Source organism: Chiloscyllium punctatum, chromosome 50 (genome assembly GCF_047496795.1).
Source record: "Chiloscyllium punctatum isolate Juve2018m chromosome 50, sChiPun1.3, whole genome shotgun sequence".
NCBI lineage: Eukaryota > Metazoa > Chordata > Chondrichthyes > Orectolobiformes > Hemiscylliidae > Chiloscyllium > Chiloscyllium punctatum.
This window is the reverse complement of record NC_092788.1, coordinates 6,503,192-6,522,515: the sequence shown is the minus strand read 5'-3', so window position 1 is coordinate 6,522,515 and position 19,324 is coordinate 6,503,192. Positions and strand designations below refer to the sequence as shown.

Sequence of the window (19,324 nt, the reverse complement as noted above, 5' to 3'; positions counted from 1 at the left end):
GAGTCTAAAGGAACTGTGCCCTCGGGCTACGGGTGTCGCGACAAAATGCGGTCAATCGTATTGTTAACTTGCTATGCCATTGTCCTTGGGCTGGGTCTTTGTGTTCGTGTTACCCAATTTGGCCTCCGGATGAAACAAATAGAGGACCGTCAGTGGTTCACCATCTCCGTGCTTGCCAACCAATCAACACAGACATTTAGCTTAGACCTTTTGTGAGTTGGTGCCCTGTAGGACTAAAAGTCAACTGAATCAAACTAAGCAGAATCTAGAGAGAGAAAGGGGGTTCCAGGGTCAGACGTTAGTATTACAATTGTATGGTAGGGAAGGCCTAAGTAGGCTTCCAGCCCCCGGGGTCCAGGCTATGGTGTCAGTTGTCCGTGATCCCATCACCCCTGGACGGGATTGTGGGCAGAATCAGTGCAATCCGCTTTATCTGACCATAAAGAACTTGGAAAAGAACGAGGCGAGACTTAATAGAACAATACTGGGTATTAGAGTTGGGGGCCAGGCAGGATGGGGGGGGGATGCAGCTGTGCTGCACGTATATCACGGTCATTGAAGCTGAGTCTGGGGGCTCATCCACCACTGATAAGCAGGAAAAGATTAGAATAATTGAGACGACGGATTTGGAAAAGACCTTTGAAATAGAAACGGGATACGGGGAGGCGAATGCCTGGATGGAATAGGTCAAATATACTGTGAGGAGCATGAAAAAGAGTGATTGCTACGCATGCACGAGTGCCCGCCCTAACCCTCAGGTGGTCCCATTCCCGCTGGGATGGGAGAAATACCCACGAGCCATGGACTGCATGATAAGGCTGTACCAGGACCGAGAGGCCTGGAACGACCCCACTTGTCGACCCTTGAGTTTGAAGTTTCCCCCCGTCAGGTCTGAGGGGGCGCCCCGCCCGCCATCATTCTCAGGGGTAACGGGTACGCACCAGGCCTGCGTCTCTCGGACAGGACTACAGTGGGACGACGATGTGGGGACATTTGACAAGTGCAGCGGATCAATTCGGCTGGTCAATGAAACTACCGGGGGCGGGAATTACTCCCACATTCATGTACCTAGGGCAGACCTCTGGTGGTACTGTGGTGGGAGGGTTCTGCGACCGACCCTGCCCCAAAAATGGACGGGCACTTGTGCGATCGTTCAGTTGGCCATCCCATTCACCCTGGTATTCGAAAAACAAGAGCAACCCCGTTCTAGTGGAAGAACTGAGAGAGCTTTGGAGACCTCTTTCGATGATAACATATATTTAGATGCCATAGGGGTCCCCAGGGGTGTTCCTGACGAATACAAGGCGAGGAACCAGATAGCGGGGGGTTTTGAGTCGTCACTGTTCTGGTGGGTAACCATCAATAAGAACGTGGATTGGATTAATTATATTTACTACAATCAGCAGAGGTTCATTAATTATACCCAGGATGCAGTGAAAGGAATAGCAGAACAACTGGACGCCACTAGTAGGATGGCGTGGGAAAATAGGTTGGCCTTAGACATGATGTTGGCAGAGAAGGGGGGTGTTTGTGTCATGATAGGCACTCAGTGCTGCACTTTCATCCCCAACAACACAGCCCCTGATGGGTCCATCACCCGCGCCCTGGATGGACTCACCACATTGGCGGACGAACTGGCCGAAAACTCGGGCATCGACTCTGGCCTCACGGACTGGTTGGAAGCTTGGTTCGGTAAATGGACGGGGGTGGTCGTTCCCTTTTTTGTCTCATGTATAGTGGTGGCAGGGGTACTCACTGCCCTTGGGTGTTGCGTTATTCCCTGTGTCCGGGGATTAACTCAACGACTGATCGAAACCGCCCTTACTAAGAAGGATGTTCCCTATGGGCAGGTTGAACGAATAAATCTCGAGATGGAACAACGTGAATCCCTCTTGGGCGGGGGTAGTATTAGAGAAGGGCAGTTTGATGAACAAGCTCGGGAGTTATTAAATGCCCTGGAGAAGAAACTTACGGTTGAAAAATTACAGGCCGTAAGAAAAGACACGGGGGATTTGTAGGGGGTAGTGTAATTTTTAAACGGTTAGCTGCCTTTTAGTCTTTTCTACCTCATAGTAAACACAAGCAGACACTCGAAACTGTTGCCGGACCTCCCCCACTTTTATATGAATGAAACAGTTGTAACAGCTTTCCTCGATAGTTGAGAGGCCGCCCTTAACCACAGTTGTACAACATCATCCATATAAGGGAAGAACGGGAAGCTCAAACACTGATTGGCCAAGTGAATAATAAAATAATCCCAGGCACCAGAACCCAAATAAGGAAAACCGTGGGGAATCCGAGCACTCGTTGGTCAAGACAGCAGTAGTAGACCCAGCCCACATATACATGTATATAATGTGTGGAGATTACTATGCTTGTGTGTGTGTACCTTTGGGAACAACACCCGACTTTGAAAAGTTGAATGAAAAAGTTTTGGACAGACTCCTCCGTGTCTTTGTTCCTGGGAAGGGAAATAAAAAGTGCTGTAGATGGGGCTGGATAGCCACTTATCTCGCACACCGTGATGTTATGCTGCAGCTGTACAGAGCCCTGGTAAGACCCCACTTGGAATATTGTGTTCAGTTTTGTTCCCTTCATTGCAGGAAGGATGTGGAAGCTTTAGAGAGGGTAAAGAGGAGATTTACCAGGATGCTGCCTGTACTGGAGGGCATGTCTTATGAAGAAAGGTTGAGGGAGCTAAGGCTTTTCTCATTGGAGTGAAGGAGGGTGAGGGGTGACTTGGTAGAGGTGAACAAGGTGATGAAAGTCAGAGATAGAGTGAATAGAGAGAGAGAGATTTTTTACCCTCATATAAATAGTTATTACAAGGGGGTATAATTTTCGGGTGGTTAGTGGATGGTTAAGGGGAGATTTCAGAGGTAGGTTCGTTTCATACAGAGTGGTGGCTGAGTGGAATGCACTGCCAGCGTGGCGGTAAAATTAGATGTATTAGGGACATTTAATATACTTCTGGATAGACACATGGATGATAATAAAACGAAGGGTATGGAGTTAGAGTCGAAGAGACGTACAATATGGAAACAGACACTTCAGTCCAACCTGTCCATGCTGACCAGATATCCCAACCCAATCTAGTCCCACCTGACAGCACACGGTCCATATCCCTCCAAACCCCTACTATTCATATATCCATCCAAATACCTCTTAAATGTTCCAGTTGTACCAGTCTCCACCACATCCTCTGGCAGCCAATTTCATACACATACCACCCTCTATATGAAAACGTTTCCTCTTAGGGCTCTTTTATATCTTTCCCCTTTCATCTATAACCTATGCCCTCTAGTTCTGGACACCCCAAACCCAGGGAAAAGACTTTGTCTATTTACCCTATCCATGCCCCTCATAATTGTGTAAACCTCTATAAGGTTACCCCTCAGCCTCCGATGTTCCAGGGAAAACAGCCCCAGCCTGTTCAGCCTCTCCCGATAGCTCAAATCCTCCAGCCCTGGCAACATCCTTGTAAATCTTTTCTGAACCCTTTCAAGCTTTCCAATATCTTTCCGATAGTAAGGAAACCAAAATTGCACGCAATATTACAACAGTGGCCTAACCAATGTGTTGTACTGTCGCAACATGACCTCCCAACTCCTGTACTCAATACTATGAGCAATAAAGGAAAGCATAACAAACGCCTTCTTCACTATCATATCTATCTGTGACTCCAGTTTCAAGGTGCTATGAACCTGCACCCCAAGGTCTCTTGGTTCAGCAACACTCCCTAGGACCTTACCATTAATTGTATAAGTCCTGTTAAGATTTGCTTTCCCAAAATGCAGCACCTCGCATTTATCTGAATTAAACTCTATCTGCCACTTTTATTTTTGGTCTTATGGTTGGATAAAAGATTGGCATGTCATCATGGCCGAAGGGTCTTGTTCTGTACTGTTCTGTGTTCTACGTGTCGGATGGTAAACTGGGTAATAAGCTCAGATCAGTGTAAAAGGTTATGGCTTTCAAGAGGAGCTGGTCAACTGGACAGAAAATTGGGCTTGATGGTAGGAGACAGAGGGTGGTGGGAGACATGTTGTTTTTCTGACTAGAGGGATGTGACCAGCGGTGGAGTGGGTCCACTGTTGTTTGTCATTTGGATAAATGGTTTGGATGGGAATATTGTTAAGTAAGTTAAATAAGTTTTTTGGGTGACACAGAAATTGGTGGTAAACAGGACACTGATGAAGGTTATCTGTGATACAACAGGATGAACAGTACTGCTGGGATAGTGGGCTGAAGAATAGCAGATGGAGTTTAATTAGATAAAGGTGAAGTGTTCCATTTTGCTGAAACAATCCAGGGCGGGACTTGTACAGTTAATGTTCGGGCCCGAGGTAGTGTTGTCAGTCTGTGACCCAGGGATGCAGGTACACAGTTCTTTGAAAGTGGTGTCACAGGTAGACAGGCTGGTGAAGTAGGCGTTTGTTATGGTTACCTCCATTGGGGAGAGCATTGAGAGTAGGATTTGGGGTGTCATGTTGTATCTGTACAAGACATTCGTCAGGTCACCATAAAAGCATTGTTGATCAGTGGGAAGAACTCATCTGGTTCACTGACCTCCTTTTGTGTAGACCATCTGACTTTTTAACCTGGCCTGGCTAACATGTGACTCCAGACCCATTGCAGTATGGCCAACTCTGAGCTGTCCTCTGGGTAATTAAAAGTGACACCCACATCCCATGAATGAATAAATAAAAATACATATGTCCCTCTCTACCTCTGCAAACCCCTCCAGCTGCAGCAATCCGCACTGGTTTTGTAACATCGTTCAGGCCCTGACCACTCTCCGTAACACTCTTACCAACTCCGGCACCTTCAACTCTCCCTGTTCCTTTTGTGACATTGAACCCTGACAACGATTACCCTTCCCACTGCCCAACTCCTGCTAGCAGACCCTTTGCAATCCCTTTAACACTTACTCCTAAAACACTCTCTCACTTCAGGATTTTAAGTACTTTTTGGTGATCTTCTAAGCCTCATAATCTAATATGATCCATTTTGTCCTGAGTGAGGGGCCGGTGGGAATTTCTTGCTGAGGTTTTGTCTGTTTCAGTGGAATGTTCTTTTGTTGAGTGATTTACACTGTCCTTTCAAATGTTTTCCACTGTTCATTTATAGGCACAGATTTCAGTCTGTTTAGCCCATTTAACTTGGTCAGTTCTCCTCTCAAACCCATGCCATTGGCTATTTTTGTTTCTAGTTGTAGCATGTCCTTTCTGTGATTCATTTTAAAACTTTATATTTCTTTAAACTGCACTTTATCACAGTTTCCCGAAGGATCTCTCCAGGTGACATTACTCATTCACGAAGTTCCCTCACACAAAGGTAGCTCTGAGATAGTTATGTCCGTAGCCAGTTGCACAATTTGTTATTCAAAGAAACACTGAAAAAAATTCTCTGAACTACTCTTCCAATTCACTGTTGTTAGTGTGACTGTCCCAGATTATGGGAATATTGAAGTTTCCCAAAATTATCACAAAGCGTTTGTTTAAAAATTCCAATGAGTTCCTGTTTAATGCAATGATGAGCAATGGAATGCTGTTCGGTGGCTAAAACTGTTCTGCTGCTTGTGTCCTTGGCAAGCAGTAGCCAGAATTTATATTCAGACTGACTCTACTTCATGATCTGAGGTCAAATGATTTCTTTGTACTGCCTTTCTTATCTATTATTGTTAGCGTTACCCATTTTGCCTGAGTTTCCACAAGGTTGTGATCCATTGAATATTTATGCCCACCTTTTGTTCGCCCTGTAACCACGTCTCTCTGGTGTCTAAATTTCTTTTATCTCTGTGTCACAAATCAATCTACCTTATTGAAGAGAGTTTAAAATCACACAACACCAGGTTATAGACCAACAGGTTTAATTGGAAGCACACTAGCTTTCGGAGGGACGCTCCTTCATCAGCTGATAGTGGAGAGCTCGATCGTAACACAGAATTTATAGCAAAAATTTACAGTGTGATGTAACTGACATTATACATTGAAAAATTGATTGTCTGTTAAGCCTTTCATTGTTGAGAATAGAGTGATAGTTTCACTTCTGTCATGTGTAAATCACAAAACATTTTTTTTAAAGTTGCATTCTAGGGTTAGCTGTTAACAATGGTGAGAGGTAGACAATATGTTGAAGGTTTTGGCCCCCTGTGTTCTCTGTCTATGCCCTGATATTAAGATTTATTCTAATCTAAAAAGTGAGATAAGAGTTTGACATAAATTCATGCAGTTTTTAAGCTCAGAGTTCTACATGAATGCATGTAATTTTTGAACAAAGTACAATGTAATCCTGCAAGTACAAATTCACCCCACAAAATATATATATGTGTCAGTGGGTCTTTGTCTGTCTGTGTGTGTCTGTCTGGGGTGGGGGTTGTGAGTGCGAGAAAGTGTGTTGTAGTGAGTGCAGAGTGTCTTAGGTCTGTGAGGGGGTGCATGTGTGAGTGTGGGAGTGTGTGTGTCTTTTAGGGTGTGTGTGGGTGTCTGTGTGCGCGTCTGTGTGTACCTGTGTCCATGTGTATGTGAGAGTGCAGGATGTGTGTAGGAATATCTGTGCGTGTGTAGTGCAATGGTGATCACCTGTAATGTGACATGAACCCAAGGTCCTGGTTGAGGCCCTCCCTATGGGTACCGAACTTAGCTATCAGCCTCTGCTCGGCCACTTTTCTCTGCTGCCTGTCCCGAGGTCCACCTTGTAGGATCAATGTACAGTTTTAGTTAAACTCTGTCCCTTCCTGTACTTTTCTGCTTGTCTTCAGTCACATTCCCATGCTGTTCGGAGGCTTCACATTTTCTCTTTGGATTTGGAAAGCTCCTTTCATCTGAACTATGTCCCTGCATCCTCTGTCAGTTTAAAGCCCTGTCCATAAACCTACCGACATGATTGGCCAGGACACTGCTCCCAGCAGTGTTGATTTTAAATCACTCATGGGATGTTGCTGTCTCTGGCTGGCCAGCATCGCATGCCCACCCTGACCAGCCTTAGAGCTGAGTGACTTGTCAGATCATTACAGTGGGCATTTGAGCGTCAATCCCATTGCCCTGGGTCTGGATTCATATGGAGGCCTGACTGGCAGCCTATAACAGATTTGCTTACTGAAAGGGTATTATTAAGCAGTTAGATGTGTATCCCTGACTCTGGCATTAAATTAGGAAAGGATATCTGGTCGACGTTAAATTCGGGATGAACAGTCTAGTGAGAGTAAAACAAGGTCATTGCCTGGTCCACTGATAGCTCCCTCATCCCTGAGTACTGATCCCAGTGCACCTTCTTCCTGACCGTGATTTGATCCTGATACCTTCGTGCACTCTGGTGATATCACACAGTCTCTCTCCATGTGGTATCTGTCACTGTGAGGGTATAATTAATGCCGGTGACTGCACCTTTTGCAGCTACTTCAGATCCTGAGGCAACAGAATTCTCCACTCCAGGGAGATGAGGCAACACAGACCAGGGAGGGAGACTGCGGTTTTCCAGATCTCTGTTGGACTCAGTGCCATTCTCCATGTGTAACCCTCACTGCATCAGTCTAATTTCCCATTCTGTCTGTTTCTCTATCTCCTGTAGATACTCAGGATGCTCTTGACTCAACAGAATTCCCAATTCCTGTCTCGTCCATCACCACACTGAAGATGGTTCGTCAGCCAGAGAGATGGAGAGTGAGATCTGGAGCCTTCAGTAAATCCTGCAGTGAGGTAAGATCACTCACAGTGAACAGAGCAGAGTGTATTTAAGGGATTGAACTTTAGTCCAGAAGACATGACACAGATACAGTGTTGAAGGGTAAACACAGAGCATGATGGTCTCAGGCTCAAACCCCACCATCTTGTTAATTTACATCTCTGCTGTACTGAGCCTTCCTATGTCAATACAGTAGGTTGACAGTTATCAATTCAGGCCTGTGCTGTCTTAGTGAGGATCAGTTCAACAGAGGGGAAAGCAGGCCTCCCTTAAGGAGATGGTATTGAAACCTATGATCTTTCTGTTCTATCTTCCCTCCCCACGCTGTCTCTTGTCATGTGATAGAGTCAGACAGCAAGGAAACATGCCTTTCGGTCTAACTTGTTTGTGCCAATGTCTTGAATGCTTGTAATTCCCAGAAGTTTTCCTATTTCTGTAACCTCCACCCCTCCCATATTCCCACTGTATATTTGAAACCTACTCCGATGCTGACGACTCTCCCTGTATGTAAATTGCTCCAATGTCTATAACATGCCCAATCTCAATGATCTCATCCTGCACTCAGTACAATAATTCCCATTTCTGTAGTTTTGCACAATACTTACAGTAACCCCATCTCTGTAAAATCCTCCAGCCTGAAGCAAAATACCTACCTGTGTACTTTACTCAAGCCCCAAGAAAACATGATATCACTGTAACCTTCTGCAGGTCCGATCACACTCCTGCCTCCTGGCCTATCGCACCACACGACCACAGTAACCTTCTCCCAACCCTACCGACCTCCTTACCGATATGAACACCTCCAGACCCTATTCAAGCCACAGCAGCACTCCACATCTCTGTTTGCTCGTCCACTCCCTACAGTCCTCCCAGCACCTCAAACACTCTCTCTTTGTGTAATTCTGCAATTTGGGCAGCACGGTGGCTCAGTGGTGAGCGATGGTGCCTTACAGTGCCAGGGACCCAGGTTCGATTCCAGCGTTAGGTGACTGTCTGTCTGTGTGGAGTTTGCACCTTCTCCCTGTGTCTGCGTGGGTTTCCTCCAGGTGTTCCAGTTTCCTCCCACAGTCCAAAGATGTGCAGGTCAGGTGAATTGGCCATGCTAAATTGCCCATAGTGTTAGGTGCATTGTCGGAGAGAAGTAGGTCTGGGTGGATTACTCTTTGGAGAGTTGGTGTGGACTTGTTGTGCCGAAGTACCTGTTCCCATGCTGTATGGAATCTAATCTAAACTCTCCCTCTGCATTCCATATTACTGCCCCTAAATATATCCATCTATCCTTAATCAGCCCCAACACCTTCAAACCTCTGAGTCTCTGTGAACTCCCACAGCTCCAACATCCCTCCTTAACTGTGTAAACTTTTCCATTCCTGAAACACTCTGAAAATGTGGACATCCTACAATCCTCCCTATCTGCGTAATCCTCTCAGGACCCTGTAAAACCACCAATCTGTGAAACCAGCTCCAATGCTTGTGACTCTCCCGATCAGTTTCTACAAGACTTCCTATCTATGTAACCTTCTCCCATCGCTATCACCCGCCCTGTCAATGTAAGCTCCTCCAGTCCCCCCACCAATCTAATTATCTCCATAATCTTCGCCAGCTCTTAAACCCCTATCCGTGTAAACGTTACACTCCTCTACAACCATCCCTAAAGCTGAAACCACCTCCAGTGTCTGCAATACTCCCTATCTGTGTTTGTGTCTTCAGGATCTATTGCTGTTCCTGTCTCTGTAAGCTCTGACAGATTGTACAGCTTGCCGGTCCATATTCTTTACAGAACCTCAGCATCTGACATCAACAAAAGTCTTCATTAACTACAATCTTCCATATCTCTGTTCTTTCCTCAATTCTATACAACTCTCTTAATCTCTGTAAGTAACACAATTCCATAAAATACCCCCTGCCTGCGTAAACTGACCCAATCCGACAGTGAGAAGCCTCACTGTCCTTTTGATCACCTGTAGTCTCTTCAGATCTCCCTATATCTTCCCTGACTCCGTTGAATACAACCCATCTCATTTTATAACTCCTCTATCTCATATGTTCCTCCCCATCTCTGTGGTATTCTTCAGTTCCTGAAATTCTCATTCTTTATCTCCAGAGCTTCCAATCCCCCGATCGATGTAAGGTTTTGATCCTTTGCAGCATGTTTAACACCTATCGCAGCCTCCAACTCCTCAACGCATCCTGTCGCAGTCACCTCCTCAAATACTACAGCTCACTGTCTTTGTGATATCTTCCAGTACCTGCAACCCTCTTGATGTTTGTAACCCACTCCAGAACAGCACTCCACATCTCTGTGTAACTGATGGGAATGCTGTAAACCTGCCTTCACAGTCCTCAGTAACTCTCGGAACTCCTGCAGCCCTACAACCCTCAGCATCTCTGGCTCCTCCAATCCCTATGCTTCTCCCTGGCTGTGTGAACTGATCCAGCCCCTTCAACCCTCCCTATCTCACTCACTCCTGCAGCTCCAACTCTTGTCCATGTCACTGTAATTACCAGCACCAACAATCCTCCCAGTCTCTATAAACTCCTGCAGCTCCAACTACCACCCCTACCTCTGTACTCTCCAGTCCCTCCAATCCTCCCTTTCTCTATCAACTCCTGATGCTCCAATACTACCCCATCTGTCTACTCTCCAGTGGCTTTAACACTCCCTATCTCTAAAAACTTCTGTAGCTCCAACTACTACTGTGTTTAATCTCAAATCCCTATATTCCTCCCGATCTCTGTAAATCCTTCAGAACTGATAATCCTTGACATCTTTCAGCCCGCCAACCATCTGATCTCTAACCACGAACACTGATCTCAAACCACCAAACTCTGTAACATCCTCCTGTCTCTACAGCCCAGCTTTTCTCTGTTAGCTTCTCTGGTAACTGTATCCCCCTTTATCTCTGGTTACAGATCCTTGCTCAGTGAAACAATGTCTCAGTACCAAATCTGTCAGAACACAAGAATCTTTGGTGTATCAATATACTTGCCTCATTTTCTAAATTTTAACGACTGCAAGTTCAACCTTCTTCACCTCTTCTTCTCAATATCCCTCCATTTTGAAGATCAGCCTGGTGAACCTTCTCTGTGCTGCCTCCAATGCAAGGGCATTTTCCCTCCAGATAGGGGACCAGACCTGTTCACCGTATTCTCACTGTGGGCTGACTGGAGTCCTCTATATTTATTACAAGCCTTCCCTATTTTTATTCTCCATTCCCTTTGAAATCAATTCCATTTACATTCTCTATGTCCTGCTGTCCCTGTATGCTACCTTTTTGAAATTTATACACCAGGATTCCCAATTTACGCCATAGCATAGCTTTCTGCAGTTGATCTGAAACCAAGAGCTGACTGCAATAATCAAGAAAGTGCTGGACTGTATGTTAAACGATAAGCCAGAAATACTAACTGCACACTTAGAAACCTATGGAATAAGTGCAGTCCATAAGACCATCATGTATAGGGGTAGAATTAGACCATTCAATCCATCAGGTCTATTCCACTATTCGATTGTGTATTAATTGTTTCTCAACTCCACTCTCTCACTCCCTGTAACCCTTGATCTCCTTATTCATCCAGAACCTGCTTATCTCTGAGTAAGATACACTGAATCACTTAGCATCCACAGTCCCATGAGGCAGTGAGTTCCACAGATCCATCACCCTCTGGCTGAATAAATGCCTCCACATCTCTATTCTAAAGGATCATCCCTTCATCTGAAGCTGTGCCCTTGGCCCCTAGTCTTTCGTACTCATGGAAACATCTTGCCCACGTCCACTCCATCCAGGCCCCTCAGTATTCTGTAAGTTTGAATGAGATTCTGCTGCCGCCTCTGAAACTTCATCAAGTGCAGACCCAGAGACTTCACCTGCTCCTCCTATGACATGAATTTCATCCCTGAGATCTTTCTTGGAAACCCATTTCTCGTACCCCTTCACATCTTTTGTTTAGACTCTGAATGAATAACGTGTAGAGTGTAGTCCCAACACTGACCCCTGCGGAGCTCCCCCATCACCAGTTCCCATGGTGAAAAAGACCCCTTTCTTCACACTCTCTGTCTTGTGCCAATCAGACAAATCCTCTATCCATGTTCAACATGTTGTTCTGAAACGGAAATTTCATTTCACACCCACTGCTGGATTTATTTTTCTGTCTGGCTGTAAACAGCAGAGTTTCCCCATTACCTTCCCATCTGTAATTCCCTGGAGAAGGTGGTGGGGAGCTGCCTTCCTGACCCATTGCAGTCCTTTGGGTGTAGGGACAGACACAGTGCTGGGAGGATGGAGCATGTCTTGGAGGGCACCTTGGAAATGCTGGTGTTCCCGTGCACCCGGAGCTCCTGTCTTTCCAGGGAATAGTGGTTCCGGGTTTGTGAAGTGCTGTTGAAAGATCCTTCCTGAGTGACCTCAGTGCTACTTGTAGATCTTTTATTCCTTCATTCATTGTTGAACATGAGCTTTGCTGGCTAGGCCAGCATTTATTATTGATTTGGAGTTGTCCCTGAGAAGGTGGTGGTGGGCTGCCTTCCTGAGCCACTGCACCAGCCGTTGGAACTGTTGTTATCCGTGTAGCCTCCAGCAGGCTCTACAACACTCCTCATGTCTCTAACTGCACACAGACAATGCAGCTCTCCCTTTTATATCTGACATCCACCCCGACTTATAACTCTTACAGTTCCTCACACTATCTCACCTCTTCCATTCCCATCTGTGTTAGAGATCTCTAAAATTTCTTTATTCTTGTTTAAATTTCTGATCACCTAAAATCTCTCCCTTTTTAAATTTGTAACCCCTTCAGCTTCTGTAACTCTCCATATAACTGTAATCAATGACAGCACAGGTTCCCTTCCTTAAATCTCTATAATTACAATGGTTGCGTATGGTAAATTGGAACTTTTCATCCTCCTTATCCATCTCGGTACTTCCAGCCCCCACAATCCCACGGTTTGCAATACTCCCATTCTCTGCACCTCCTCATGTCCTGAGGGTCCTTGAACACCACCAGTGCTCCAAAAGTTTATACTCCCCCCAGTTACTGCAAGTCTTCTAACTCTGTAATATCCAACAGTCTCCAGTACCATACAACACTTGCTGGCTATCAATTTGTATTTGTTGAATTCTACACATCTCTGTCAGCAGCTCAGAAAAAGCACTTTTGACTCTCCATAGCTCCGTCATGAACAAGCTACTATCTCTATTTCCTTCGCCTTCTTCAGTGTCTGCAACTCTCACTGTATCTTCCAATGACCTGCGTTCGACACTGCAGGACTGCCTAGCTCCCCAGATAACCTGTTCCATCCCATATAGCTCGCTCAATCACTGTAACACCCTCTGCTCTGTCTAATCCTCCTCTTCCCCACTGTCTTCCAGGCACAACAGCGATTCTGTAAGGCAGCAGTGCGGAATGGGATGTTGTAAATCGTAGCTGAGGCTTGAGGCCTATCATTACCTGGGAGTCACAAAGGGAGGGAACCTGAGAGAGAGCAGCACAGAGCGGGAGAATATTAATCAGCAGCGAGGGTCAAGGCCGACTGGGACTTGGAGTTGGAGAAGCAGCAGAGCAGGACGCTCGAAATCAGCACCGAGTCACAGAGGGAGGGACCATGTGACAGAGCAACTTGGAGCAGGAGCTTGAGGCTCACTCACACCTGGGAATTACAGAGGCAGCAAAGTGGGAGGATAGAAATCAGTACTGAAGATCATGGCCTAATCGTGCCTGGGAGTAACAGAGATGGTGACTCTGTGAGGGAGCAGAGTGGAGTGGGAGCTGTAGAATTACACGTACCATGGAGTAACAGAGACGGTGACCCTGTGAGGGAGCAGAGTGGAGTGGGAGCTGGATGATTACACGTACCTGGGAGTCAGAGTGAAGGTGACCCTGTGAGGGAGCAGAGTGGAGTGGGAGCTGGAGGATTAGACGTACCTGGGAGGCACAGAGACGGTGACCCTGTGAAGGAGCAGAGTGGAGTGGGAGCTGGAGGATTACACGTACCTGGGAGTCACACAGATAACTTTCTGCTGCTGGGATGGGCCTGCACTGAGTTTGGAAGAAGTACAAAAGCCTTCACAGAAAAGGCTGTAAATTCATTGGCAGATAATGCACCGAAATTAGGGACTGTCAGTGAATTGATAGAAGTTAGCAAATTTGTTTTTTCAACTTCTGAAATAAGGATTTAACTCAGAAAAAAAGAGGGAGAAGTGAAATTTTGAGCCAATATATATATTACCCTCAGAATCCACAGTTGTATAAGGGAGTTAACCATATTGTTTTTTTTTCCCTGATGTTAATTTAATTCTAAGTAATTAATTAAGTTACTCGAGACATGTTGCATTTTAAGACATGACAAGACATGTTTGTTAGATGGAAAATATGTTCTGTTCCGTTGGGAAGTCATAGCCCCTGCTCTTGTCCTAGATGGACACTGGGTCTTGGAGCTCAGATAATAACTAGAGACTCAATGGGGCATCTGTGATGCTGAGAGTTAGGTGAATAGCACACACAGAGAGCAGATCACACTGCAGACATGACAGCCAAGAAGAAGAAAGGGAATAGGGGACTAGACTATCCATCTAACTAGTAAAGCCTGGACCGTATGCGACTTCACTTTCTCAATCAGCGTACCATGGGGAACCTTATCAAACGCCTTACTAAAGTCCATGTATATGACATCTAATGACCATCACTCAACAAGAAACTTTGTCACTTCCTCAAAAAATTCTGTTAAGTTGGCAAGACATGACATTCCCTGCTCAAAACTATGTTGTCTATCACTGATGAGCACATTTTCTTCCAATTGGGAATACATCCAATCCCTCCGTATTTCTCCAGCTTCCCTGCCACTAACGTCAGGTTAGCCATTCTTAAACAAGGGAACACCATTAGCAATTTCCCAGTACTACGGGATTTCACCGTGTTCAAAGATGCTGCAAAGATATCTGCTATGGTCCCACCTGTTTCCTCTCTCATCCAAGATCCCATCCAGACCTGGGAACCTGGTACCTTAATGCCTTTTAGAATAACCAACACTTCCTTATTTCAACTTGACCTAGCGGAATCAAGCATCCATATCTAATCTCAACATTTCTTCTTGGTGAATACTGATACAACGTGCTCATTAATAATCTCACCCATTTCCTCTGACTCCATGCATAACTTTCCTCCTTTGTCCTTGAGTGGTCCAACCCTTCCTCTAGTTACCCTCTCGCTCCTTATATATGAATTAAAGTCTTTGGGATTTTCCATAATCATGTTTGCTAAATATATCTCATGACCCCTTTTAGCCCTCTTAATTCCTTGTTTCATATTGGTCCTACATTCCCGATTTTCTTCCCAAGCTTTGTCTGTCTTCAGTCGTCTAGACCTTATGTACTCTTCCTTTTTCCACTAAGCTAGTCTCACAGTTTCACCTGTTATCCATGGTTCCCTAAACTTGCCATTCCTACCCCTCATTTCCACAGAAGCATATCTGACCTCAACTCTAATCAACCTCTCTTTAAAAGCTTCCCACGTATCAAATGTGGATTTACCTTAAAACAACTGCTCCCAATCTATATTCCTCAACTTTTGCTGAATTTTGGTATAGTTGGCCTTCCCCCAATTTAGCACTCTTCCTTTAGGACAACTCTTGTCTTTGTCCTTACGTATTCTAAAACGTATGGAATTGTGATCAATAGTCCCAAAGTTATCCCCAACTGAAACTTCAACGACCTGGCCAGGCTCATTTCCCAGCATCAGGACAAAAACGGCCCTTTCCTGAGTTGGACTGTTTACATACTGCTCAAAAAACCCTCCTGGCTGCTCCTTACAAATTCTGCTCCATCCAGTCCTCTAATATTAAGTCAACCCCAGTCAATGTTGCGAAAATAAATTCGCCTTTCACCACCACCATGTTGCTCCCACATCTTTCCATGATCTGTTTCCATATTTGTACTTTCATCTCACACTCACTGTTGGGAGGCCCCAATATTGTTTCTGCATCCTTCCTATTTCAGAGCTCTACCCTTATTGCCTCACTGTTTGAGTCCTCCATAGTGCCCTCATTCAGCACAGCTGTGGTATCCTCTTTGACCAGTAATGCAACTCCTATACCCCTTTTACCCCCTTGTTTATCCCACCTGAAGCATTGATATCCTGGGATATTTACTTGCTAATCATGCCCTTCCCTCAACCAAGTATCAGTAATAGCAATAATATCAACTCCCAGGTACTCATCCAAGCCCTGTGTTTATCTGCACATACTACACTTCTTGCATTAAAACAAATGCACCTCAGATAACCTGTCCCTTTGTGTTCATCATCTACTCCCTGCCGACTCTTCCACTTACTCACGCTGTCTTCATTATCTATTTCCTTACAGGCTGCAGTTGTTACTTCCTTAATATCGACTCAGCTCCTCATTTGGTTCCCATCCCTCTACAACATTAGTTTGAACCCTCCGAAGCAGCATTAGTAAAAGTATCTTGAACGACATTATTTCCATTCCAGCTCAGGTGTAGGCTGTCCAATTTGTAATAGTCCCTCCTCCCAGATAACCAGTCCCAATGTCCCAAAAATTAGAACTCCTCCCTCCTGCGCCATCTCTCATTCCGACTCTGACTAGCACGTGGCATTAGTAGCAATCCTGAGCTTACAGCCTTTAAGGTCCTACTTCTTAACTTGACTCCTAACTCCCTAAATTGTGTTTGTAGGATCTCATCCTGATTTTTTAAACCTATATCATTGGTGCCTACATGCACCATGAAAACTGGATATTCACCCTTCCCCTTCAGAATGTTCTGCAGTCGATCCGAGGCATTACTGTCCCTTGCACCTGGAGGCAACATACCATTCTGAACTCTTGACTTCGAACAGAAAAATGCTTATCTACTCCTTGTACAATTGAATCCCCTATGACTTAGCCCTTCCAGTAATTTTCCCGCCCTTCTCAACAGCAGGTCCAACCACGGTGCATTTAACGGGACTACTGCTGTCTTCTCCTGGTGAGCCATCTCTCCAAACAGGATCCAAAGCAGTATACCTGCTAAGGAGAGAGGTGACCGCAGGGGACACCTGCAGTACCTTCCTGCTCTTTCTCTGCTTTTGGTCACCAATTCCCTTTCTCCTTCAGCAATCCTAATCTGTGATGTGATCAGTTCACTGAATGTGCTATCTACAACCTCCTCCACATTGTGTGTGCTCCAAGTGAGTCCATCCGCCGCTCCAGAGCCATCATCCCGTCTATGCGTTCTTCATAAGAAGTGTCTTTGGTGCGAGGATCAGAGATGTCTCCGAGCATGCTCAGGGCATACTGAAGGGGAGGCTGAACAGCCAGCGGCTGTGGTACACATTGGTACCAATGACATTGGCAGGAAACGTGACAAGATCCTGCAAGGAGAGTGCAGGGAGATGGACACACGTCCTGCACGAGAACAGGGACAGCAGCTGTGTCCCTGAGCTCCCACATTGAGCAAGTGGAGCATAACATAGCTCTGAGATCTCCTGTCACTTTTACTCTAAAGCTTAACTTGCTCTTAAATTAGATATACGGAAAAGGGAAGGGTTTTCTTTAACCAATCACAGGATTAAAAACAAAGAAGAGAAGCACCTTATCAACACAGTACAGAGTTCTTTTGCTTTGGTTAGGTGAAGAGTTCGGGGTGGGAGACATTACACGTATAGTGTCTCACGTTCAATCGCTGGCAAAATATGTCAGATCACTTACCCTCCCAGCGCACAATTCGTCCTCTCCCCGCTCTCACCGCTGCTGCAAATGGAGGCCTGATGCTCCAGGTAAGTCCGTTTTTAGTGGGAAATTAACCTTCCCAGCCCCTACCCCCCCACCTCTCTCTAACTCCTCCCAAAAGATAATGCACAAAACATGCAAACATGTCTTTTATTCATGGATTGGCAAAGTGAACAAATGACAATCATGGACCAAACAAAAATAATTTAATGGATATTTGCGGTGATTTTTGAATGACCAAATATTTGGATTTTTATTGAGAAAATGAATTCAGTTTTTTTTTCAGATCTGAGCTGGATACGTTTTGATCAGTATGTGATCATCATTGGTGACCAAACCAGAAGTTACTGGGAATGCTCAGAAGTACTGGCAGTATCTGTGGTGCGAAAACAGAATCAATATATGGTAGGAGACTGGCTCTGGCCAGGTTACTACGCTCATAGTGTTCAGGGATGTGTAGGTTAGGTGTATTAGTCAGTGGTAAATGTAGAGTATGAGAATAGGCTAACGGGTCTGGGTGGGTTACTCTTTGGAGGGTCAGTGTGGGCATGTTGGGCCAAATGGCCTATTTCCACAATATAGGGATTCGACGATTCTATGCATTCTTCATAAAAAGTGTCTTTGGTGCGAGGATCAGGGATGTCTCCAAGAATGCTCAGGGCACACTGAAGGGGAGGGTTTACAGCCAGTGGTACACATTGGTATCAATAACATTGGCAGGAAATGTGACAAGATCCTGCAAGGAGAGTGCAGGGAGATTGGCCTGAGTGAAAACACAGGATATCCAGGGTTGTAATCTTGGGTTACTCCTCGTGCTAGGTGGAAGTGGGATAAGGAAGATGAAGAGAGAAAACTTTAATATGTGGTTGAAGAACTGGTTCAGGAAGAGGGTTTCAGATTTATGGCTCGTTGGGATTTTGTCCAAGGCAGGTGGGACCTGTAAAAAAGGACAGGATCCATTTTAACTGGAGGGAAACCAACATCCTGGCAGGGAGGTTTGATGATGCATCTTGGGTGGAGTTAAATGAATAATGCAGGAGACTGAAAATCAGAGCAGCAGGACAGCAAGTGAGCTGAAATTAGAGTTTAATAGAATAGACAGGCAGGGCCAGTCTAATGACTATGCTGAGGAAAATAATCATAGCAATTTTAAAAATGTGAGTGGAAATAATATGTTCGGTACTATTAGAGATCAAAAAATAAGAATGGAGTGTGTGGAGTGCGCCAAAAGTATTAAAGGAGATAAACCAATCCAATAGAACTTGCGTAAATACCTTGTACCTGAATGCATGGAATATTTGGAAAAAATGACAGCACAAACAGAGTTAAAAAGATACGGCCTGGTGGGGCTTACAGAAAGGTGGTTACAGGACGGTCAGTGCTGGGAAGTGAAATGTCCAAGGGGACTCATTACTCTGACAAGAACGGACAGCAGGTTGAGTTGCTGCATTGATTAAGAATGATATCAAGGCTGCATTGAAATGACATTAGCGCGAGGGACCAAAATGACAAATCAGTTTGGATCCAAATAAAGCACATGGAAGCAAACCTGCTTCTAGGAGTAATTTCATGCCACAATACTCCCATCCTCCAAACATACTTTCAAAAACCAGGGAATAACAATGGCTTGTGAGAAGGGCACAAGAGTGAGCAATCTGTGTATGCATATTGGCTTAATTAATCAATTTGGCAAGGGTAGCCTCAAATAACGATGCACAGAATGTATGAGGGATTATTTCTTAGAACAACAAACCACAAAACTGGCTTTTAGATTTGGTGTGAATAATGAGGAAGGAGTGATAAATCATCTTATAGTAGAGGATCCTCTAGAAAGAGTGACCGTAACATGCTGGAATTTCACATTCAGATTCAAAGATACAAGGGTTTTAGTATCGGGCAGTGATAATTATGTGGAAG

At 45.0% G+C, this 19,324-nt stretch overlaps 1 protein-coding gene across 2 annotated transcripts; it reads left to right on the top strand.

Annotated features, from left to right (window-relative positions):
- Positions 1-217: 217 nt before the first annotated feature.
- LOC140470116 (uncharacterized) lies at positions 218-18,729 on the top strand. Of its 2 annotated transcripts, XM_072566559.1 has the most exons (3): positions 218-1,692; positions 7,573-7,700; positions 17,682-18,729. In XM_072566559.1, exons 1-3 carry the CDS (start codon positions 708-710, stop codon positions 17,697-17,699), a joined length of 1,131 nt encoding a protein of 376 aa, XP_072422660.1. In that variant the 5' UTR covers positions 218-707; the 3' UTR covers positions 17,700-18,729. The 2 variants fall into 2 exon arrangements, with proteins under 2 accessions (XP_072422660.1, XP_072422661.1); XM_072566560.1 differs by lacking the exon at positions 17,682-18,729 and having other exon boundaries at positions 7,573-7,782.
- The last annotated feature ends 595 nt before the right edge of the window (positions 18,730-19,324 follow it).